This window comes from Lactuca serriola, chromosome 8, assembly GCF_051521515.1.
Source record: "Lactuca serriola cultivar US96UC23 chromosome 8, Lser_US96UC23_V15, whole genome shotgun sequence".
NCBI classification, from domain to species: Eukaryota; Viridiplantae; Streptophyta; class Magnoliopsida; order Asterales; family Asteraceae; genus Lactuca; species Lactuca serriola.
In genome coordinates this window covers 172,355,766-172,380,080 of record NC_136415.1, presented here as the reverse complement: position 1 = coordinate 172,380,080, position 24,315 = coordinate 172,355,766, and the positions used below count along the sequence as shown (strand labels likewise).

The 24,315-nt window shown below is 38.6% G+C and overlaps 1 protein-coding gene across 1 annotated transcript; it reads right to left on the bottom strand.

Annotated features, from left to right (window-relative positions):
- Positions 1 to 5,545: 5,545 nt before the first annotated feature.
- On the bottom strand, positions 5,546 to 6,605 carry LOC145069960 (CASP-like protein 1F2). The gene is made up of 3 exons (XM_079016892.1): positions 6,278 to 6,605; positions 6,036 to 6,168; positions 5,546 to 5,886 (listed from the first exon to the last, which is right to left on the bottom strand). The coding sequence occupies exons 1-3, from the start codon at positions 6,496 to 6,498 to the stop codon at positions 5,656 to 5,658; spliced, it is 585 nt and encodes a 194-aa protein (XP_078873018.1). The 5' UTR covers positions 6,499 to 6,605; the 3' UTR covers positions 5,546 to 5,655.
- Between the last annotated feature and the right edge of the window lie 17,710 nt (positions 6,606 to 24,315).

Genomic DNA, 24,315 nt, shown 5'->3' with positions numbered 1-24,315 from the left:
CAGAAAGAGTGAAAAAGAGATGGAATGTATCCGGTGGGAAAATTGTAAAGAGGGGGCAAAGGATGGTGGCAGAATGAGATTTTTGATAGCACACAATTTGTAGAAATCAATTCAAATATAGTAGCCTCTTGAATCGTCTAAGGGAGTCGCTTTCCGGCGAGATGATTTCAGTTTCGGTGAGAGAGTTCCAGCCTCAGTGAGAGAGTTGTAGTTCCGGATTAGGTCGTGCTTTATTGATTTGATAAACCTGAGAAGATGAAGGGATAGGTCATAGGTTGTTTAGACTGAAGTCGGGCTTCAACAGTGGTGTTCAATGGAGCATTTTGACAATGATTATGGAGGTTGTTTCAGGTTCTTATTTTCTTAATGAAGAGTGGAGAACAAAGATGTAACATCCGGATTCCCAGGTATCTTATTTTAATTATTTATTTTGAGTTTTGTGGAGGGATTCGGCGAGTTGACGCTTAGACTCGCCGAGTAGGATCGCGAATTTTTGACCGGATTAATGATCGGACTCGATGAGTCGATGCGTGGACTCGACGAGTCTGCGCTGTAAAGAGAAACTCTAAATCTCAGGGCCTGAGCCCTATTTAAAGGCCCTTATGGCCTTCATTTGCGGCCACTACTCCCCTTTGAAAACCCTAGAGAGCAAAGAGAGCTTAGAGAGCAATTTGGAGGCTAATTCTTCATCCTTTGGTGTAATCTTGCAAGAGGGAGTGGGAAAATCCAAGCTAGATTGATTGTGGAGCTTGGATCTGTGTTTTTCACACTGAGATTCACGTTTTGAGGTACAAGTTCCTTCCCATTTCGTGTAATTGATAGATTCCTTGAATCTAGGGTTTCCTTTGCACCATTTCGAGTTAGATCTTGAAGCATATGATGTCCCAATGGGTGTAGATGATAGATCTGGACTTTGAGAGGTCCAAAGGGTCCCAAACTTCTAGCTTTATGTTGTTTCATGTGAGCCTTGAGAGTAGATCCCCATTTTAAAGGGTATTTCTCCATTTTTGGTCTTATATGCGTTGCATGAACGTAAAGTTTGAACATTTACGTGACTTTCGAGTGCTAGAAGGTTAGATCTTCTAGTTGGAGAAACAGATCTGACCTCCGAAGGTCGTTTAAGTGTTATCATGGGAGGAACTCGTCGAGTCCATAAGGTGACTCGACAAGTCGAGTCGGGTTGCCCCACGATTCGCGACCTGTGATAACCTGTTGAGTGAAGGTTTGACTCAATGATTCGAGTGAGGATCAGGGGTGAAGAAGACATGCATCGACTCGCCGAGTCACATGAGTGAACTCGATGAGTCTGGTCAAAGTTTGACCGTTGACGTTTGTTGACTTTTAGGGTTTGGTCAACAATTGGACTTGTGGATCATTTGAAGGGTAAAATGGTCTTTTAGCCTTCTTAGAGGACATCAAAGAGGCTAGTCTAGCCTGGTGAGCCGTTATTGATTTGAGATAATTGTTTATGTGTTTAGGCGGAGGCTAGATCAGTGTATACGTGCGCGAGGTTATCCGAGATACCTGAGGTGAGTCTTCTCACTATACATTACCTAGAGTGGTATCTAAGTGTAGACCGGAGGGTCTTGTATGCTATGTGTATGTTTGAGATTATGTGCTTTGATATATGTATGCTATGAATTGTGTAGACCGGACCAGAGGGTCCAACGATATGGACCGGATCGAAGGGTCCAACGAGCTATGACCGGACCAGAGGGTCCAACGAGCTATGGGACTGGAGGGTCCCGCTGAGACACATCGACCGGAGGGTTGTACTGTGCCCTTGAGTGGCGTATGTGTTGTATGTGGTATTTTGGAGAACTCACTAAACATTTATGCTTACAGTTGTTGTGTTATGTGTTTCAGGTTTTAGTGATGATCGCGGGAAAGCGCCGATATGATCCGTACACACTCGTGAAGTTTATGTTTTGAGATTCTGGGATATGTTTTGTGATGATAACATTTGATACATTATGTTTTGACATTATTTTATGAGTAAATGTATATTTTAAAAATAAAAAATTGTTTTGAAAATTTACGTTGTTACAAAAGATGTATCATTGACAGCAAAATGACATGTAAGGTGGGGTTGGGACTCATTTTTTTTTTTAAATTCTATTTAATAAACATTAAACAAATGAAGATATATATATATATATATATATATATATATATATATATATATATATAAAAGGGTAGTATAGTGTTTTTATATGTGACAGGGATGAAAGATGTAATAGGCACGATCATGGGTGGTCCTAGAGTGGGGGCAGTTGCCCCACAACAAAAAAAAAATCATTAAAAAATAGGTTTTTTTTTTCAAAAAAAATATATTTTAACCATTCAAAATTATATATTCTGACTCATCAAAAAAATTTGCTCCCATAAAAAAGTTATAAAAAAAAATTGCTTCCTCTTCGGAAAATTCTTGGGTCCGCCCCTGGGCACGATCTCAATGCAAAAAAAAAAAAAAAAAAAACTTAGGGACCAAGCTATTAATTTTTCACAAACCACGTGAAGGATTTCAGTAATTTGTTCTTGTGTTTTTTTTTTTAAAACATAAACAATTATTGGAGTTTATAATTTTTTTCTAACTTTTTAATAATGTTGAAGTATGTAATATATTTAGTTTTTTGTAAGTTTTTATTATTATTATTATTTTAAATTTAAATTGCTTAATCGGAGTTTAAATAATTTATTAAACATGTTGAATTGGAGAAAAAATAAATTGGTCAATTGCATTTCAAGTCATTTATTAAACAAGTTCGGATAATTTGGGAATATCCGATCTCTTTTCATCAAAATGTTGGGTTTGTTTGAGATTTTGACCCATTTAGTTAAACGACATAACCCGAAAATGACCTAACACAACTTATTGCCACATAAAGCGTCCATTGCTAAACCCTAAACCCTAAACCCTTCAGTTTGTTGCAAAACTAGTTCATCCTCACGAATTTATTGCCTATTCATATCTGTTCCAATCCATCTTTATTTCGTCAAAAACTAAAGACAAATCTGTCGAAATTTGGGTGTTTATTTCTTGGTTTCGTTATTGTTGGTAAATACAATTATCATATTAGCGGTAGATATATTTGTCACTGGTTTGAATGATTCTGATTGTCAATTCAGTCGCTAAAAATTTAACCCTGGATATTGTGTTTGTTAGACGCTCCACGCACATATCAAATTATGGGGATGGTAGTGTGTGAAAGTTCGAGGATGTTTGGCAAAACACCTTCTTAGTTTATTAAGGGTTTCATTACACTATAATCCAAAAAAGTTTTTGAATAAAAATAACTTGTAGCGGTGACAAGCGATAATAAGTTATATTTTTATAAGTTAACTCGTTCTAATTACATATTAGCTTATAAGCCAATAAGTAATAAGCTTTTTGCCAAACACTCCTTAGTTTATCCATAATGAAAATTTCAAATTTTATCACTTTGCAACAAACTAATATGTTACACTTGTTGCTAGAAATCGCTAATATTTTACTGTTTTTACAACAGTCGCCGTCATACAATATCATTACAAAATTTCCGTTACAATACCGAGCGGTAATAAAAATTTCCATACATGTACTATCAAGCATTAGTGACAATAACCCATTGCTACTAGGGCTGACAAATATGTACCATAGAGAACCAACCAACATGTTACCAACCGAAACAATTGAATTGGTAGCCAATACGTTTGGTCGGTATTACCATACCAATTAAGTAAACTTGGTACGATAACGGTATAAAATTTTGAATACCATGGTTGTACCGTACCAACCAATTCATATATATATATATATATATATATATATATATATATATATATATATATATATATATATATCAATTAATACATACGAAGAAATATTAATTATCACATTTTTATGTTTCGATTAAGAGTAGCAAGTCTGGCATTACGTATACATTACTCGATTACTTGTATATTACTCAAAACAAGAAAACCAAGAACAATTAACTAATCACTTCTTAGATTAGTATATATTTTTTTTGTTAATTCTTTCTATATATAATGTTTACAATTAAGACGGTGAGACAGCGGTATAATTACTATATAACAACGTCATAGTTGAATACATTTACATTGTATTGTGCATGATAGTTATTTTATTTTATATGCATATAAAAGATGCTAAACATCAATGACAATTTTTTTGTTTAATTTGTTTTCGTTTATGGAAATTTTTCTAACCGTTGGGTTGGATGATGATTACAATGTGAAGGCGTGAAGGCTAATATAGTTAATCATGTGTTAAACTCTTCAAATATAACAATTAGTTAAAGTATTTGGTATATACCAGTTCCAATATGTACCAACCAAATTTTTTGGTAGCCAAATAAACTGGTAGCAAGTATAGTTGGTACAGTACTGATAGTTAAATTCACCTACCAACTATAGTTGGTACTGTACGCGGTTTGAAAAAGAAAGTCGGTACCATATCAATTCCACCCCTAATTACTACATTTTATAACTTTATAGCAATTGATATTCTTTGAATAATGCTATTATTCTTTTTGGAATACAAAATGTTATAATATTGATGAGATATAACATAAAAAATTCCAAATCTACCCTAATAAATAAGAATGATTTTGCCACATGTCCTTCTCTCATCCAATTTGCCACATGTCATTTTGTCATAATTTAGAGATATATTTATTTTCCACTTGTCATTTATTTCATTTTCCATTTCTAATATATTATTAATTAGTTGCCATAAATTAAACCTACCATAATGATATTAATTTCAAATTTTAAATTTTGAATTTCAATTTCAATTTCAAATAAATTTACAATTTAAACCTTTGTGTTTTACATTTTATTATAATTAACCTGTTTAGTATACGAGTTTGATAACTAAACAATAATTTTAATTTATTTATCTTTTGCATGTTTTTTTTCTCATAATTTTTATTTATTTCAAATTTCGAATTCAAATAAAATTCTTATTTAATTGTTTCTATTTAACATTTTGTTTTAATCAACCCGTATAATATACGGGTTTTACAACTAGTCTACCCTAATAAATGAAAATGACTTTGCCACATGTCCTTCTCTAATTTAATTTGCCACATGTCATTTTGTCATAATTTTGAAATATTTTTATTTTCCACTTGTCAATTACTTCATTATTCATTTCCATTATATCATTAATTTAGTTTCCATAAATTAAATCTACCATAATGACTATTAATTTCAAATTTCAAATTCTAAATTTTAATTTAATTTTAAATAAATTTACAGTTTAAACCTTTGTGTTTAGCATTTTGTTATAATTTACCCGTTTAGTACATAAATTTGATAACTAAACACATAATTTTAAATTATTTATTTTTTGCATATTTTTTTCTCATAATTTTCAGTTATCTCAAATTTCAAATTCAAATAAATTTTCCATTTAATCATTTATATTAACATTTTGTTTTAATCAACCTGTATAATATACGGGTCACAAACCTAGTGATATAAATATTGATGAGATATAACATAAAAAATTCCAAATGATATAAATAAACAAATATGGCATTCAAGATTAATTCATTAAAGCTTGAAGACTTTCAATTTCTTCAGTTAAAACCTCATTTAATAACAAATTAATAAACGTCAAATCAATATACATCTATATATACGATCCCTTTAGTGTGTTGCTAGTAGCATGAGCTTGCATGCTGAGAGGAAAGTGAGTGCCATCATGCAAGTGAATGAAGCATAAGATGATGCAATGGAGAGGGTGATCATGCCACAGAACCTTCTGGCGAGTGGACATATTGGAGTCCAGCTAATCCCTGGCTTTTCAACCCCTCGTAGCCCCACCATCCCCACGGCCGATGCTGCCGCGCATCCTGAGATAGTCAACACCGTCATCACCTGCACTTATTGTATTGTATCACAATTCGCATAGTAAAATTAGGGTTTCTTGATTTAATGTCCTATTCTGCTTTTGTATTTCTATCAAACCAGACTAACAAGTTATAAATAAACTATCATTTCTAGACATTTTGTAATCGCAAACTCACCACATCAACGAGAAGCAGGAAAAAGTGAAGAGTTGTTTTAGGTTCCGTATGAGAGAATTTGGTCATCTTGTAAGCTAGAATCGATGAGAGTAGAGAGAAAACACCTAACACTGCATCTACTAACAGTTTGTACCTACATTACGTCACGTTATAATTTAGCAAATGAAAACAAAAACATGAAAAAAGCATGTTGCATGTATATTTATCTTAAAATTTATCATATCAAATCATAATGTCATCACCATAATCCTGATGAGTAACTGTAATGGGCTTTCGCAACTGCTATGTATGTCTCATCGTAAGGCATGTAGATTTCTTGATTGCTAGTCAACATCGTGGCAATAGAAGTTGTTGCAAATCCGGTTACTAAAATTCGTAGACCAACTTGTGCAATTTTGAAGAAAGTCTTCCACCATTGACTCCTGAAAAGATTCGGTTCCCTTGTCATGGTCTCCATTGGCATAGGGGAACGAGGGAAATTAAGAGGTAGATTGTATATGAAATAATAAGAAGGAAATATTGGGGTTTATTATTCAACGACTTCGAGATTGGTGTATGTTTATTTTCTCTTGTAGAATTGTGTTTGGAATGAACTTGAACACCAAATTATACAGTTTATCGTTATGAAAAGAAAAGATAGATGAAAACGTAATTTGAAATGAGAACATTATAAACGAAATTGTTTTAGTTGTTGCAACGATTTTGTGATGATGTGAACGTAACAAAGAGTAGCATCACATGATTCGTTACGCAAATCCAGTTTGACTACAAGATTTCATGTCGTTAAAATTCATCATTGTGTATTATCAAATAGAGTAAATTACATAAAATGATCCATATGTTTATATGATTATTTCGTTCCAAATCCAACTTTTTTTTAACTACTATTCTATTTTCTTATGAGAGTAGTCAATGTGGATAAATTCTCTGTGTAAAATATGTATACTACCATTTCTATTTTTTATTAAAAGAAAAGGAATAAAGGATCCCCATGACCAACAATGTTGTTATTGTTCGTAAGTAACCGGATTTTCGTGTGTGTGGCGGTTTATTTAATCTTTTATATTCGACTTACGGGCTGTTTTGCCAGATCTGAATATTTAATTTCTGAATTTTTAAGATGTATGAATTTTTAAGAGAGTCTGAATTTCTAAGATCTTGATTTTTAGATGTTGTTTGGTTGGAACCTCTGAATTATTGTGCTGAATTATGAAAATAACCATTTTATCATTTTATATTGTTTTTTGCTGAATAATAAAAAAAGATAAACACCATACGAATTCCAAATTAATATAAATCAAAATTTATCTTCATTAATTTGTAATGATATTTTCAGATAAGTTCACAAAAATAACAATCATTTTTTGTATGTCCCAAGGGTTTCAAAGTTAAATACAAGGTCAAAAATTTTCCCATCGAGTTATGAGCTTTGATCTTCCAAGATGGGGTATACTTTAATTTTAGCTTTTAGTCTTCAATATATCTATATCCAACTAATGTTGAGACATAAATGACAACCAACTTTGAGAACTTCAGAAAAATAAGCTTGCAAAATCTTCATTTGTTTCACCTGAAAACCCAAAAAAAATAATAATTTATTAACATTATGTATAAAAAACTGTTTGTATGTCATTCAAAATCAAATGTTCAATGTAAGTTGCATTACAAAACATACCACACAACAACACATGGGGTATGAGAACAAAGATGAAAGACATGATCTCGAAAGCTTATAACAAAATCCAACCTTAATGTATCCTGTATAAAAGAAGTATCAAGTGTTAACAAAATGCCATTAAAAGAAAACTTCATTGCCTTCCTAATTTGTGTTTATCAACACAAACCACATCAAACTACTTGACATGAACATCATAGATGTTGGGTTGCTGTTATATCTGTGCAAATGCTTCACATATAGGCATTCCTTCAACGAAAATTCATCCATCATAGATTTTGAACAAGATGTACTCCAATTTAAGAAATATAGTACTCGATCCGTCCCAAAATTATAGTCCATCTTTGCTTTTTGGTTTGTCGCAAAATAATAGTTCACTTCTAAAAATAAATAACATATTTTCCAAAAATCCTCTCATTATTATTTAACAAACTAAGCATTTAACGGAACATTAAATGCAAAACAATGACAAAACTGCCATTTTATTATATAAAGTTAGTGATAATTAATATTTCCTTAATTTGTGTGTTTTTTGTCTATTGACAATAATTTTGGGACGGAGAGAGTAATAACTATCCCCAAAATCAGTCAATGTATGTTGATAAAGTGGTCAGACCATATGAATCATGGCCTGCAGATAATCGACTTCAAGGTAAAAAAGAACAAAACAATGTATAAGAATCGATTTTCAGGAGAAAAAGAAAAGAAAAGGGTTCCTTACAACCACAGATTGGAGTCGCTGGAGAAGGAAGCGAAGCTGGCTGTAACGCCTCGATTCTCAGGTACTATTTTAAATAAAAACTTCTTGGTTTTGGCCCTACTCGACGAGTCGGTGACTCTACTTGTCGAGTAGCAGCGGGTGGGATCGCGAATTAAGTGAGCTACTTGGCGAGTCCTTTGTGGGACTCGACGAGTAGGAGCTGGAAAGGAGAAACCCTAATTTCCGGGGTTTGCACCCCTATTTAAAGAAGCTCAAGCCACTTTCAGTTCCTTGGCAGCCCCCTTTGCATCTCTAACTCGTGTGTGTGTGTGCCTTTGTGTGTTGAAGCTTTGGGAGAAGATTTTGGTGTAGGAGTTTGGGGAAAACAACTGATTGAGGCAAGGAGATGGGAGGAGATCTGAATTCTTCTATTGTGGACATCTCTTGGGAAAGTATTAAACCATTACCGTTAGCTATTTCAGTCTAGACCTTATCTTTGAATGAGTTTAGGGGTCCCATGAGGGTATCAAGTTGGTATGACAATCAATGGGCTAGATCTAAAGTAGTAACTTCAGATCTGACCCTCCTTGGAGCATACAAGCATAAAGTTCCAAATTTAGTCAAGATTAAGGTTCCCTTGGTCCATGAACACCCATTAAAAGTATGGTTTTGGCATAAGGAGCTTGTGAAGCAATGCATGCACGTAAAGTTTGCAACTTTACATGATAAGCAGGCCTAAGGGGGTTGGATCTGCAATTTGGGGCCTTGCCATGGCTTAAAGACGTCTGCATGTTTAAATGACTGAAAGGACTCGGCGGGTCATATGAAGATGTGCATCGAACTCGATGAGTTGGATGAACAACTCGGCGAGCCAGATGAAGGAAGTAGTGAACTCGACGAGTTGTTTGAACAACTCAACGAGTTAGATGAAGATGGCCATGAAACTCGACGAGTTGAAGAACAACTCGGCGAGTCGGATGAGTTTAACCAAGGATATGGTTGCGTGTATACCCGTCGAGTTGCAAGGAGGAAACTCAACAGGTGGCCTTAAGGATTGATCGGGATTCGAAGGAACTCGACGAGTCACTCCGATGACTCGGCGAGTTGGAATGTGCTCCATGGACTCGGGGAGTGGCCGAGTGTACTCGGCGAGTTGAGGTCAAACTAGACTGTTGACCTTAACCGAGGACTTTGATCTTGATCAGGAATTTACTAAGTAGTTATGGAGTGCCTCATAAGGGTAAGGACTTATGAGTATATTGTGCTATGGTTAAAGGTGGTGGAGCCTATGTCATGTGATCCGATAGTTGGAGTTTACCTTTCGAATCGACATCTGCGAGGTGAGTTATCCTCACTATATCGATAGGGTCTACGGCACCAAGGCCGACCCTTTATGATTTACATCCTGGTTTAGGATGGTTGCTATGTTAGTGCTATGTTAGAATTCATCCTGGTTAGGATGGTTGCTATGCTATAGATCGGTTAGATCAGTTGTTATGGTATGCTACATATGATTTTGATCCGTTAGATTAGAATCAGGATAGATAGTATGTCATGCTTTTATGATCTATAAGGATTGGAATGTAGTGACTTGCTAGGTCGGTACTCTAGTTACGAGAGGATTCTATAGTTGATGATCAGTGTGACAGATATGTGATGTTTGTATATGCAGTATGTGATAGTTATGCGCACATGGTTAATTGCTTGTTGGTTGGGTTGAGGCGGTCCTGCTTTGTGCTGAAGGCCAACATACCCTACGAGCGGTCCGGGGAGACTGCGGGTCCTCAAGGCGGACCAGTCATGCCAAACGCTCGGGATAGATTTAGATAGACTGCATGCCCAGTAGGGTGGTCCAGTCAGGCCGATGGCCCAGTATGCATGATTTTTTGATTGGTTGTTACTAATATGGTATTGTCAGTGTGGTATTGGTATTTTGGGGTAGCTCACTAAGCCCTTGTGCTTACATTCTTCAGTTATTGTTTCAGGTACTTTAGGAGATCGTGGCAAGGCAAAGGCGTGATCGTAACGCTCCTCATCCTTACGTTCTGATTTTGGGACACTGTGATGGATATTGATTTGAAAACATTTTGTAAACAATACTAATTGACTTTTATTTATGATTTAAAAAGTTTGAATTTGGCGTGAAATTTATGGATGTTACAAGTTGGTATCAGAGCATTGGTCTGAGTGAATTGGAGGAACACTCATGTGAATCCAGTCTCAAATCAAGGAGATTTTTGGAAAATAAGTTTTAAAATGGTTTTCAAAATAAAGGATGGAGGATGCAGAGGGTACGATTAGCCGGAACTTGTAAGTAAGCCCCAAAATACAATACAGTTATTTGATATTCTGATATGTTAGAACAGCATGCTAGTGCTAGGCTAGGGATCTTCAGGATTCGCAGGATAGAATTGCCTGATTATATGATGCCTATTAGCCTAGGGATCCTTGTATATGGAATTGACATCATAACTGCAGATGTTTAGCGTATGCACCACGGTTGTGTTTAGTCGAGATTTTATAGCCTGAGAATGTCTGATTCGACCTTAGTGTAGGATCGGATATTCGAAAGCCTATCGGGTCCAGCGCTATGTACAGCCAGTGTACACTAGTGCTGCAGGGGATGATGGAAGTTTCATGGATATGTGAGTGGTACGAAACTACAGGATCAGTTGCTAGTTAGGCGACGTCCCCTGTTAGTGAGGGTTGAGCGCATATTATGTTGAATATAGTTTAGGGCGTTGTGGTGATACTTGAGACAAATATGGGTAGGTGTGGAAGGTAGTAGGGGCCCATACTACTGGAAGCATAGGACCCATATGCATAGCAAGGAAGTCACAACCCCTAGGGATTGAGGGTATTGGTCTTCCGTCATTATATGATTTGTCTGAGACATTGAGTGTCTTTGCTGTATGGTGGTGACGAGACGTGTTGCTTCGTGATCCAGATTAGGATCAGGATCAGGGTCAGGAGATGAAGGATTGGAGGTGCCGGTAGCACCTGAGCCCATGGTTAAGATAGGGACTGAGGAGTTGGATGCCCGGATTCGGGAGATCATGCACGATGAGATTGCTACTGCGTTCTGAGCGCAGCTGCCAGAGATGTTTGGGTCGATTAAGACTGCGATGGTTAAGTATTTTGATGAGCGATATGCCGCTCTAGCAGAGACAGCTGCCGCTGCATCCACTTTGGCTATAACTGCGGCCGGGGTTAGAGGAGGAGCCGGCAGGGCTTTCCAGTACTGCGACTTCGATAATACGAAGCCCCCGACGTTTGATGGTACACAGGATGCGATTAGGGCTATGAGGTGGTTATCTGACGTGGAGGGCTGTTTCTTCACGTGCTCATGTCCTACTGACCAAAAGTTTAGGTGTGCCTTGAACCTGCTGAGGCTTGGGTCAAAGGACTTGTGGAGGCTGACGACTGGGTCATATACTGATGATCAGCGGGCTGCTGTTACTTGGGAGTAGTTCAGAGATATGTTCCGCACCCGCTACGTTCCACGCGTTGAGCGGGAGCGGCTTGCGCATGAGTTTTTGACATTGAGACAAGATAGGGAGTCTGTGATGGAGATTACCCGTATGTTCACGGAGAGGGCTATATTTTTCCTGGAGTTTGCTTCAGAGCAGTCTCAGATGACTCATTATCTGAGTATGCTTAAGATGGATATTCGATAGTTTGTGTCTTCTCAGCGATGTGATATCCTCATGGACCTTCTGGAAGCCGCGCGGCAGCATTAGTTGGAGATAGAGCTGCAGCTTAAGGAGCAGCATCAGGCACCGATACAGTCTCAGCCGACACCTAAGCGGTCTAAAACCACTGATACACGGTATGGGGGTCATCAGAGCCGCACTTGTGGAAAGTGTGGCTTGACTCATTCAGTGGTTTGTCGAGCTGGAGGTGGGTGCCACAAATGTGGCAAGGAGGGGCACTATGCCAGGGACTGCCGTCAGCCTGCCCCTCCAGCAGATATGAGGATTTGTTACCATTGTCATCCGGTTGGTCATGTGAAGACCAATTGTCCGTAGTTCGCCGCCAAGCCGGCGCTGGGTTCTGCGCCAGCTACTGTGAGGATTGGAGATAGGAAACCAGTCAAGGTGGAGCCTCCGAAGGCTCAGGTTCGCGCCTTCCATCTCACGGTCGAGGAGGCCTAGGCAGCACCAGATGTAGTTGCTGTAACATTTCTTTTCTCTGTCCCAGTTATTGTATTGGTGTTATGCTTATTGATTGTACCTGTGGTTAGGTACGTTTTTAGTAAATGCTTTGCCCGCTTTGGTATTATTTGACTCGTGCGCGGGTCGGTCGTTTGTATCTCAGACCTTCTCTAGAGGGTTCAGTGTGCTGATAGATGATCTTGAGTGTCCGTTGTGAGCTTTGATCGCCAACAAGCACGGGGTTTCTACTTCTTCGGTCTACCGAGGATGCGAGTTGTAGATTTTCGGGGTGTCTTTCCCGATAGATTTGATTCCTATCCCCATGGGGGATGTATGCGTGATTGTAGGGATGGATTGGCTTAGCCGTTTTGGCGCCATGATCGACTGTGAGGGACATCGGGTGGTGGGTCGAACCCCAAGTGGGGGAGAACTGGTAGTATATGGTGAGGGAAGTAGGTCGGGATTAGGGTTTTGTTCGGCAGCCAGGGCTCGATAGTATATTCAGCATGGGTGTGCCGGTTATTTGGCGTATGTGGTAGATACGCGGGTTAGAGAGTAGCTCTCAGTTTCAGAGGTCCCTGTGGTTAGAGAGTTTGCTGATGTGTTTCCGGAGGAGTTACTCGGAGTGCCTCCGGTGAGGCAGATTGAGTTTAGGATTGATCTAGTGCCAGGTGCGGCCCCTATCGCCAAGGCACCGTACTGTTTGGGACCGCCAGAGATGCAAGAGCTATCATCTCAGTTGCAGGAACTGCTGGGTAAGCAGTTTATTTGTCCGAGTAGCTCACCCGCGGGAGCACCGCTCCTCTTCGTCAGGAAGAAGGATGGTTCGCACAGGATGTGCATTGACTATAAGGAGCTGAATAAGTTAACGGTGAAGAACCGTTATCCGCTCCCGAGGATACACGATCTTTTTGACCAGCTGCAGGATGCATCTTGGTTTTTCAAGATCGATTTGAGATCAGGATACCACCAGGTCCGGGTGAGGGAGGAAGACGTAGAGAAGACCGCGTTCCGGACTCGTTATGGTCATTACGTGTTCGTGGTGATGCCGTTTGGACTCACCAACGCGTCAGCAGTGTTCATGGATCTGATGAACCAAGTCTGCAGACCGATGCTCGATCGCTTGGTCATTGTGTTTATAGATGATATCTTGGTGTATTCCAAGACCCGAGAACAACATGAGGAGTATCTCAGGGAGCTGTTAGAGGTGCTGCGACGAGAACGACTTTATGCCAAGTTCTCGAACTGTGAGTTCTGGTTGCGAGAGGTTTAGTTCCTTGGACATCTCGTTAACCAGGATGGGATTTTGGTCGATCCGACCAAGGTGGAGGCGGTTATGCAGTGGGAGACTCCGAGATCTCCCTCAGACATTAGGAGTTTCCTTGGCTTAGCAGGGTATTATCGGAGATGCATTCGTGATTTCTCCAAGATTGCCGTACCCCTCACTCGTCTAACGAGGAAGGGAGTGGATTGCCGGTGGGGCCCGGAGCAGCAGAGGGCGTTTGAGACCCTCCAGCCACGATTATGTGAGGCGCCAGTGTTGACACTCCCCCAGGGAGTGGAGGATTTCGTTGTATATTGTGATGCGTCCATCGCAGGCTTAGGGGCAGTCCTCATGCAGAGGGGACGAGTGATAGCTTATGCATCGCGGCAGTTGAAGCCGCATGAGACGAGATACCCCACGTACGATCTTGATTTGGGAGCGGTGGTCTTCACTCTCAAGATTTGGAGGCACTATCAGTACGGGGTCCGTTATACCATATACACGGACCACAAGAGTTTGAGGCACATTATGGATCAGTCAAACCTGAATATGAGGCATCACAGGTGGCTAGATGTAGTAAAGGACTATGATTGTGAGATCCTTTACCATCCTAATAAAACGAACGTGGTTGCGGATGCTCTAAGCTGCAAGTCAGCTGGGTCCTCGACCCCATCCAGGTGTATGAGGATAGCGGTGGATTCCTCGCTAGTGGGTTTGGTCAGGGATGATCAGAATGAGGGTATGAGGCCAAAGAACTGGAAGTTGGAGAAGATTAAGGGCGTAAGCGCCCTGTTTATTGAGGATAGCCGTGGATTGTTGACCCGTTACGGTCGGGTCTAGGTTCCGATGACCGGAGGGGTCCGACAGACAGTGATGGAGGAGGCTCATAAGTCTCGCTTCTCTATTCATCTGGGAGCCACCAAGATGTACCGTGATTAGAGTTCGAGTTATTGGTTGCTTGGCATGAAGCGAGATATTGCTTGGTTTGTTGAGAGATGCTTGACCTGTAGGATGGTCAAGGTCTAGCACCAGAGGCCGCATGGTAAGTGGCAGCCCCTGGATATTCCCATGTGGAAATGGGAATAGATCACGATGGATTTCATCACGAAGTTGCCAAAGACGGCAAAGGGTTTCGATGCTATATGGGTCACCGTGGATTGATTGACCAAGAGTGCCCATTTCCTAGCTATACGGGAGAGTTCGTCAGCTGAGAAGATAGCCAACCTATACGTCCGCGAGATTGTCTCTCGCCATGGGGTTCCAGTTTCCATAGTTTCCGATCGGGATGTCCGATTTACTTCCCGTTTTTGGCAGAAGTTCCACGAGGAACTAGTTATGAGGCTGCATTTCAGTACAACGTTCTATCCGCAAACTTATGGGCAGAGTGAGCGGACCATTCAGAGCCTCAAAGATATGTTGAGGGCGTGCGTCATTGATTTCTATGGGAGTTGGGATACCCACCTACCACTTGTAGAGTTCGCCTACAACAACAGTTATCATTCCAGTATTGGTGCCTAGCCTTTCGAGCTGTTGTATGGGCGGAAGTGTAGGACCCTAGTCTGTTGGGGGGAGATTGGGCACAGGGTGATGGGTCGGACAGAGGTAGTTCTACAAACTACCGAGATGATACAACAGATTAGACATCGACTGAAAACTGCTCAAAGTCGGCAGAAAAGTTATGCCGACCGACGCCGATCTAAGTTGGAATTTGAGGTGGGTGACATGGTTCTCCTGAAGGTCTCACCCTAGAAGGAAGTGATCCGCTTCAGGAAGAGGGCTGATAGTTTAGAGCTTCCGGAGAAGCTTAGCTGGGTCCACAACACATTTCATGTTTCGCAACTGCGGAAGTGCGTTATGGACCAGGAGGCAGTGGTGTCGTTGGATGATATTCAGGTCGACGAGCGTTTGAATTATGTGGAGAGGCCAGTGGCCATTTTGGAAAGGAAGAAGAAGATTTTTTGGAACAAAGAAATACCCTTAGTGAAGGTACAGTGGGAACATCGGAAGGGATCCGAATGGACATGGGAGCCGGAGGCGGTGATGCGCGAGCATTACCCGTCGTTATTTATCCCAGCAGAATTCGAGGGCGAAGTCTAGTTCAAGTGGGGAAGAGTTGTAATGCACCGATTATCAGGTACTATTTTAAATAAAAACTTCTTGGTTTTGTCCCTACTCGACGAGTCGGTAGCCCTACTCGTCGAGTAGCAGCGGGTGGGATCACGAATTAAGTGAGCTACTTGGCAAGTCCTTTGTGGGACTCGGCGAGTAGGAGCTGGAAAGGAGAAACCCTAATTTCCAGGGTTTGCACCCTATTTAAAGAAGCTCAAGCCTCTTTCAGTTCCTTGGCAGCCCCCTTTGCATCTCTAACTCGTGTGTATGTGCCTTTGCGTGTTGAAGCTTTACGAGAAGATTTGGGTGTAGGAGTTTGGGGAAAACAAGTGATTGAGGCAAGGAGCTGGGAGAAGATCTGAATTCTTCTGCTGTGGACATCTCTTGGGAAAGTATTAAACCATTACCCACAACTATTTCAGTCTAGACCTTATCTTTGAATGAGTTTAGGGGTCCCATGAGGGTATCAAGTTGGTATGACAATCTATGGGCGAGATCTGAAGTTGTAACTTCAGATCTGGGCCCTCCTTGGAGCATACAAGCATAAAGTTCCAACTTTAGTCAAGATTAAGGTTCCCTTGGTTCATAAACACCCATTAAAAGTATGGTTTTGGCATTAGGAGCTTGTGAAGCAATGCATGCACGTAAAGTTTGCAACCTTACGTGATAAGTAGGCCTAAGGGGGTTGGATCTGCAATTTGGGGCCTTGAACTGGCTTAAAGAGATCTGCATGTTTAAATGACTGAAAGGACTCAGCGAGTCGCGAAGCCAACTCGGTGGGTCATATGAAGATGTACATCGAACTCGACGAGTTGGATGAACAACTCGACGAGCCAGATGAAGGAAGCAGTGAACTTGACGAGTTGTTTGAACAACTCGGCGAGTTAGATGAAGATGGTCATGAAACTGTTGGAATAATGTCTAAGTCCATAACTATAATTGGTAAGACTTGACCCGACCCGGCATGGTCCATTTGGGTTGCATGGCAGCATGCATTTGGATAGACTAAAATGAGAGAAATAACACTTAAGGTTTGTTAATATATTATAAGTTCTAATATATTAATAAGGTTATTTAATTAGTATTGATCAAGAATTAATTTGGAATTAATTAAGTGATCAAAAGGAGACTAATTAAATATATGGGTTGATTGTGTAAATCATTCATTCTTATATATGTGGGCTTGTGATCCAAGATTCCTTATGTTGGACTAAGTACATGGGGTGACTCATGGATGCTCCATGGAGGTTAAAATCCATGGAGCATAAGGAATGGGTAAAGTCATGAGTTACATGGTGTAACCCTAATAGCCACCATATAAAGGAATCCCATGGCTCAAGAAATCGGGCACTATGTGTGAGTGTGAGGGCTAGACGATTTCAAGGAGTGTTCAAGTTTCTCTCAAGTTATTCCATGTGTATTTGGTGTTGTGTGAACCATTTGAGGTGTCACACTTGGGGCACTAGGCACTCAAGCTTCATGAAGACTTTCTACATCAAATAGGTATGTATTCTATCTTGTTATATTCATTGTTTTGTATGCTAGATTAGGATAATACCTTGGAAGTTCATATTTGCATGTATAATAGAGAAATCATAGATCCAAGGTATTTAGGGTTGCATGTACACTTAGGAATGTTAGAATGCTCAAAACCCAACAGTGGTATCATAAGTTATGAAAATCCAAGAGTTTTGAATAGTTTCAAAACTTGCCCTCAAGCTTTGGAATTTGTAAAGTTTTCTCCATGAATACTTTAATTCCAAGTTAGCCCTTAGAATTTTAAAAGTTAAAATTCAACCCTTATACTTTATAATATTATAAGTTAATAATATATATATATATATATATATATATATATATATGTATGTATGTATGTATGTATAAGAGTAAAGTCAGTCTTACCGTTAGTAGGCCTCATTCACGAAGCCGGTCTATAAGGGGGGTATAAGGTTACTGCCTATTAAATGGCAGTTTAATGGGTGTCCACTCTCACCCACCGCTTCCTTGACCAGTGGAGGGTCGTTAGCCGAACGGGTGGGACAAGGACTAGAATTCTCCCTTCATTAAAAGTATTAATGATAAATACTAAGTAACTAAACTCTTATAAATACCCAATGTTAGTTACTTAGGAAAATGTGAATAAGGTGCTAATCCATGAAATTACACTTTGCACTTTGTTTAAGTCGGTTAGTGGAGCGTATGTGGTTAACCGGCACACTAACTCGTATTTAACAAGGTAGGCAAAGGGTAACTTAATGTTTATCATAGTATCGATGGAGCATGTGTGGTTAACCAGCACATCAATTGAGGGGTAAACACTTAAGGGTACTAAGTAATTTGCATGGTTACTTCACACCTTGTTTTGTGATCCTCGACACCCCAGTCACAAAACCTGAAGGGCACGCTCGAGATTGAAACATGCAATTGAAAAGTTCAATGAATCTCAAAGATCTAGGAGTTTCAAAAACCAATTAAAACCTAATAATACATTTCGTTTATCTTGGTAGAAATTGGTGAATCGTCATTCACCTACCTTCGAATATTTTATAGCTTGGATTACGGCATCCCTCTTCTAAGTTATAAAACAGTTTGTTGGCTCCTGGCCTTAATATTTCATCTTGGGTGTCATATTAAGGGCTTTAAATCAACTATCTTGAATATCTCCCAAAAAGATGTCTTCTTTAGACATTTATGATCTTCCTAAATCTCTTGAAACAAGATTTCCTAAATGAAGATGATGTCCCATGGAAATCATACTTCTTTCACCTACTCCAATTATTCTCCTAACCCACAAGTTCTTGAAAATTTTAAGGTCACTCCTATTGGCAAGCAAAGGTCTATGTGTGATAACATCTTGGAGATGTAGTCACATATTGACAAGCCGGGAGAGTTGGGTGTCAAAGTGTTGAGAAAGTTGGTGCCTCAACTACTTTCTAAGTCACATAGTGAGTTCCTTTGGGACTCCTATGAAACAGACTATGACAAGACCCTTAATGATCTTATCTATTTGCTAAGATCAACTTCCTAAAACTTGTAGACATTGAAAATAATGACATTGGATATCCAGTAAAGCTCTCTCCTTCCAATGGAAAGGGATCGGCCATAGTCAACTCGGTTGACCAAATGATAAAGAGAGAGGCTAAGTCTGAGATAGTCCCATTATCAAGGGTCCATAGGTAACTATTGCCAAAGGAAGAGGCATTGGTTGCAAAGCTGCCAAATTTACCTAAGGATGTTAAAGTCAATAAGTTTGGCTCTACTTCAGGTAAAGTCCATTGACTAACTCTATTAAGTGCATGCTGATTCTGATCGTGAAGATGGATTTCAGTCCCATGGTTCGGTGATCGGAATTTTGGGCTATTACTTAAGAGTTATGATATTTATATTGCTTAGGAATAGATAACAACAAGGTTTTGATATGGATTGTAAGGATAAGTTTTTATGCAAAGGTTTAAAATAAAAGAAAAAGGATTCGATTTTATTTATTTGAAGTATCCTTACAATGGCATTTGTGAAAAGTTGTTGCTTACAAGATTCCATTGATAGCCATATTGGAAAAATGGATTTCATTCTTTCGGTTGTGGTAGTGTCTAATATTAACAAAAAAGGAAAGATTCTCATCACCCAAGGTTGAATCTGACCGAAACTTGGAATCATGCAAGTTGTATAGTATGATGAATGAGAACTTTCAGCTTGGAAAATTAAGACTAATTCCTTATGTGAATAAGGGAAGGACTAAGGGATCGAGTACACATTCTTGTGCACTGGTCAAGTCCACCACAAAAGATCGATAAGACTATTTGTCATGGTTTACTAAAGCTCAGTAAATATGATTATACTTACAAGCTTAAGTGTATCTCTGAGACATTGGAAAAGGTTCCAATGTATGGCAGAGCGAATAAGAAGAATCAAATTAGGCAGAAGGATAAAAGTTTCTTAAATCTGAAAAGATGGGAGAGTACTTTAGTATCAGTTTTGTGATCATCTTAATGATTAAGAAACCATAGCACAATTAGTTCTCTAAGGAAATCTTAGTGCATTCTTGTGACTAAGATGAGGAATCTTGAATTGTTGAAATGGTTAAATCAAGAAGATGAGTCATACTTCGTTCCAATACAAGTCTTAGAGTCATACTCCAAGATTGTAATTTGAGTGACATGTCTTAAAGAAGGTTTAAAACACTTGTCAAATGTAAGAGTAAAAGTTTCCTACTATTGTACATTTGAAATTGGTAAGTTGTGATGTTTTGGATAAAACAAAGACCAACTAAGGCCAATTATGTGAAGTGTTTGTCTTGATTAGAATCCGCACTATCTCTTGGATGTTTGACAAGGGAGTCTTATAGGTCAAGAGGACAATGGGAGTCTTAAAGGTCTTGAAAGTCTCAAGAAATAATCAAGAATAAAACCTGAAGTTCTTCACTAGCACATGACTTGAGGTTTATAACCTATCATGTTGACATATTATGTGTCCATTCCAGTTAAAGTTGGCTTTGCATATGAGTTTTTAGAGTTCTCAATTGGTTGCACAACAACTTGGAAGCAATGGCAGGCCGTTGAGCTGCCAGGTAGCAAGAAATTAAGATTGAGTTCAATCCATATGAGTTTGGATTTGTCATTATCCTTGTCTTGTGATTATGGTTTTGACAAATTCATATGGGTAAGAACTCATACACCATAAAAATGTAAGTGTCATAAGGTTTCTCTCTGATTCATGAAAATGATGGTGAGGAAACACTTTCACTAAGTAGATTTTAGCTAGATAGAAATTGCGATATTTTCATTCTCAAAGTCGTTAGTGGAGCGTGTGTGGTTAACCGGAACACTAACCTGGACTTGTGAGAAGTGGCAAAAAGGTCTAACCATTATGATTACGACATCCCTCTTCATAATTGTTTAGACACACCTATGAGCTATCGAAGGGAAGGTGTATGATTTTGATAAAGTTTTATCAAAACAATCTAGTATCAGAAATCTGAACTTTGGTAAGAAAGTCAGCTGATTTCTGAGTACATGTCAAAGCTAGTGGGAGCATAAGTGTCATGCTAATAATCATCATGTTAGTGGGAGCATGATAATTATGATAAGTATTGCAAGTTAGCAATGTTAATTATAGAAAACAAAAGTTTCAATTGGGAAAGAGTTGTTTTGCTATAATTAAGGGAGAGGAAATTATACTTCATCTCAAATCTAAAAGCTTAGATTGAGGTTTTAATTGTATTTAGTTAAGGATATATATATATATATATATATATATATATATATATATATATATATATATATATATATATATATATATATATATGAATTTCATGTTGGAATGGCTCAACATAAGAAAATTCTGTATATGGGTCCATTATTTGCGTTCTAAAATTCAATTATGATTACGGCATCCCTTTTTATAATCTGAATTATGAGAACTTGGCAAATAGAAATGGAAATGTTATAGCAAAAGACTGGTTTAGTCTTTATGTGAGACATCATGAATTGTGTCCCATATGCTTCGGATATAGGATCGATTACATGTGCTATATTCGTCCTTTCTAAAATTTTCGAAATACCTGGGGCATTATGAAGGGAAAAGGTTTAGAATTGGATATGACTAAAAGGATTAATCAATTGTCGAGGACAATCTAAGGTTTACCAAAGATTGAGTGCTCAAGGACAATTGGAAGTATAGTGATAATTCTGGAAGGACCATATTGACATAATATGTAAGGAGGCAACTCTTGTTCAGAAGTGATAGTCAAAATGAATATGGAAATGTTTCAAAGTTAGAATTTTCAATCTATGTAAGATTAAGGAAACTTAATGCAAGAAGGATGTTTCCAAGGAGTTGATCTCCTTTGGAATACTTTGCAATGTTTGTTGTCAAGTCCTTGTGATTTGTGCATAATCATTACAAGAGGATCAATGCATATAAGTTTAGAATCTAACAGATTTCAGTAAATCGCATGAATTTGGAATTTTTGCATTTGCAGTAAGGATTTGGGACTATGAAAAGAGGATCATTAGAGTTATGTTCAATTGATCTATTTCACAAAGTAAATATCATAGACAAACATAGTATGCATACTTGGTGTATGACATGACTAGTGTTTAGAAAACATAGTGTACATGCTTGGAGCATGGGACAGCTATTGTTTTAAACTCAAGAATAAAGTTGATAGCTGAAACAGTATACAATGAATAATGTGTAATCATATGGTGATAAATAAAAGGTGTTTTATTTATGTTCAGAGGTTTTGATACCATATTGTTTTCAATTATTCTTGTGTTTCATTTTGCATGTTTTGACTTCCAGAATAAACTAGGTTATTCTTCCGGAATGACTAAGTTATTCAAACCATCCACAGTCGGTCATATGTTGGAAGTAGATATGAATTAAGACTGTCATGGGTTGGCTTGTAGATGTCTAAGATGTTGGACAAAGGGCTATAACACTCATGAGTGCTCATAAGTTCTGAGTATTGGATTCAACCCGCGCTCATTGGAATCACTTCATGGATTTTATCATGAGTGATCATGAGACGATAATATCTTATATTCTTCAAACCTAGAGATATGAGTTGTTAGTATGAGTTGGTTGTACATTGATTGCACGAAAATGCACTCGGTAACTCGGTGTTATAAAACGTGCCTTTGTGTATGATTCAACAAGTAGTAGAACAAGCCATATGAGTCGAAGCTTGTCCATTCCTTTTACCTTCGGGATAAAAGCGATATCTGTGGGCCCCTTGATGATTTGATGATGACAAATGGAAGTGCTCGGCCGGGCCAGGACTGATTTGATTTGTTCAATTAGTCAGTCGTCATAAATCGGAAATCGGGAAACAACAAATGGACAGAGAGAATGATTATAATCCATGTCTCAGTCCATATGATATCTAGAATGGAGGAATATATGATCCCTTATATAATGGACAAGTCATTGACAAAGGTCAGAGTTCGACAGAAGCTTTTGAGAGCTACGATTGCCAGTCAGTTCTTGAAGTCATACGCAATAATAGTTTTAGACTTATCCAAGTGGGAGACTGTTGGATTAATGTCTAAGTCCATAACTATAATTGGTAAGACTTGACCCGAACCGACATGGTCCATTTGGGTTGCATGGCATCATGCATTTGGATAGACTAAAATGAGAGAAATAACACTTAAGGTTTGTTAATATATTATAAGTTCTAATATATTAATAAGGTTATTTAATTAGTATTGATCAAGAATTAATTTGGAATTAATTAAGTGATCAAAAGGAGACTAATTAAATATATGGGTTGATTGTGTAAATCATTCATTCTTATATATGTGGGCTTGTGATCCAAGATTCCTTATGTTGGACTAAGTATATGGGGTGACTCATGGATGCTCCATGGAGGTTAAAATCCATGGAGCATAAGGAATGGGTAAAGTCATGAGTTACATGGTGTAACCCTAATAGCCACCATATAAAAGAATCTCATGGCTTAAGAATTCGGGCACTATGTTTGAGTGTGAGGGCTAGACGATTTCAAGGAGTGTTCAAGTTACTCTGAAGTTATTCCAAGTGTATTTGGGGCACTAGGCACTCAAGCTTCATGAAGACTTTCTACATCAAAGAGGTATGTATTCTATCTTGTTATATTCATTGTTTTGTATGCTAGATTAGGATAATACCTTGGAAGTTCATATTTGCATGTATAATAGAGAAAACATAGATCCAAGGTATTTAGGGTTGCATGTACACTTAGGAGTGTTAGAATGCTCAAAACCCAACAGAAACTCGACGAGTTGAAGAACAACTCGGCGAGTCGGATGAATTTAACCAAGGATATGGTTGCGTGTATACCCATCGAGTTGCAAGGAGGAAACTCGAAGGGTTGCCTTAAGGATTGATCAGGATTCGAAGGAACTCGGCGAGTCACTCTGATGACTCGGCGAGTTAGAATGTGCTCCATGGACTCGGCGAGTGGCCGAGTGTACTCAGCGAGTTGAGGTCAACATGGACTGTTGACCTTGACCGAGGACTTTGACCTTGATCAGGAATTTACTAGGAGGTTATGGAGTGCCTCATAAGGGTATGGATTTATGAATATATATTGTGCTATGGTTATAGGTGGTGGAGCATGTGTCAAGTGATCCGATAGTTGGATTTTACCTTTCGAATCGACATCTGCGAGGTGAGTTATCCTCACTATATCGATAGGGTCTAGGATGGTTGCTATGTTATTGCTATGTTGGAATTCATCCTGGTTAGGATGGTTGCTATGCTAGAGATCGGTTAGATCGGTTGTCATGGTATGATAGATATGATTTTGATCCGTTAGATGAGAAAAAGGATAGATAGTATGTTATGCTTTTATGATTCGTAAGGATTGGTATGTAGTGACCTACTAGGTCGGT

Excerpts from the sequence above, each read along its gene's own strand:
- LOC145069960 (XM_079016892.1), bottom strand. The coding sequence starts at position 6,498 with ATGCCAATGGAGACCATGACAAGGGAACCGAATCTTTTCAGGAGTCAA. Across the intron at positions 6,169-6,277 it reads AGTTACTCATCAGGATTATG|GTACAAACTGTTAGTAGATG; the intron begins GTGATGACATTA and ends GACGTAATGTAG. Across the intron at positions 5,887-6,035 it reads TCCTGCTTCTCGTTGATGTG|GTGATGACGGTGTTGACTAT; the intron begins GTGAGTTTGCGA and ends CAATAAGTGCAG.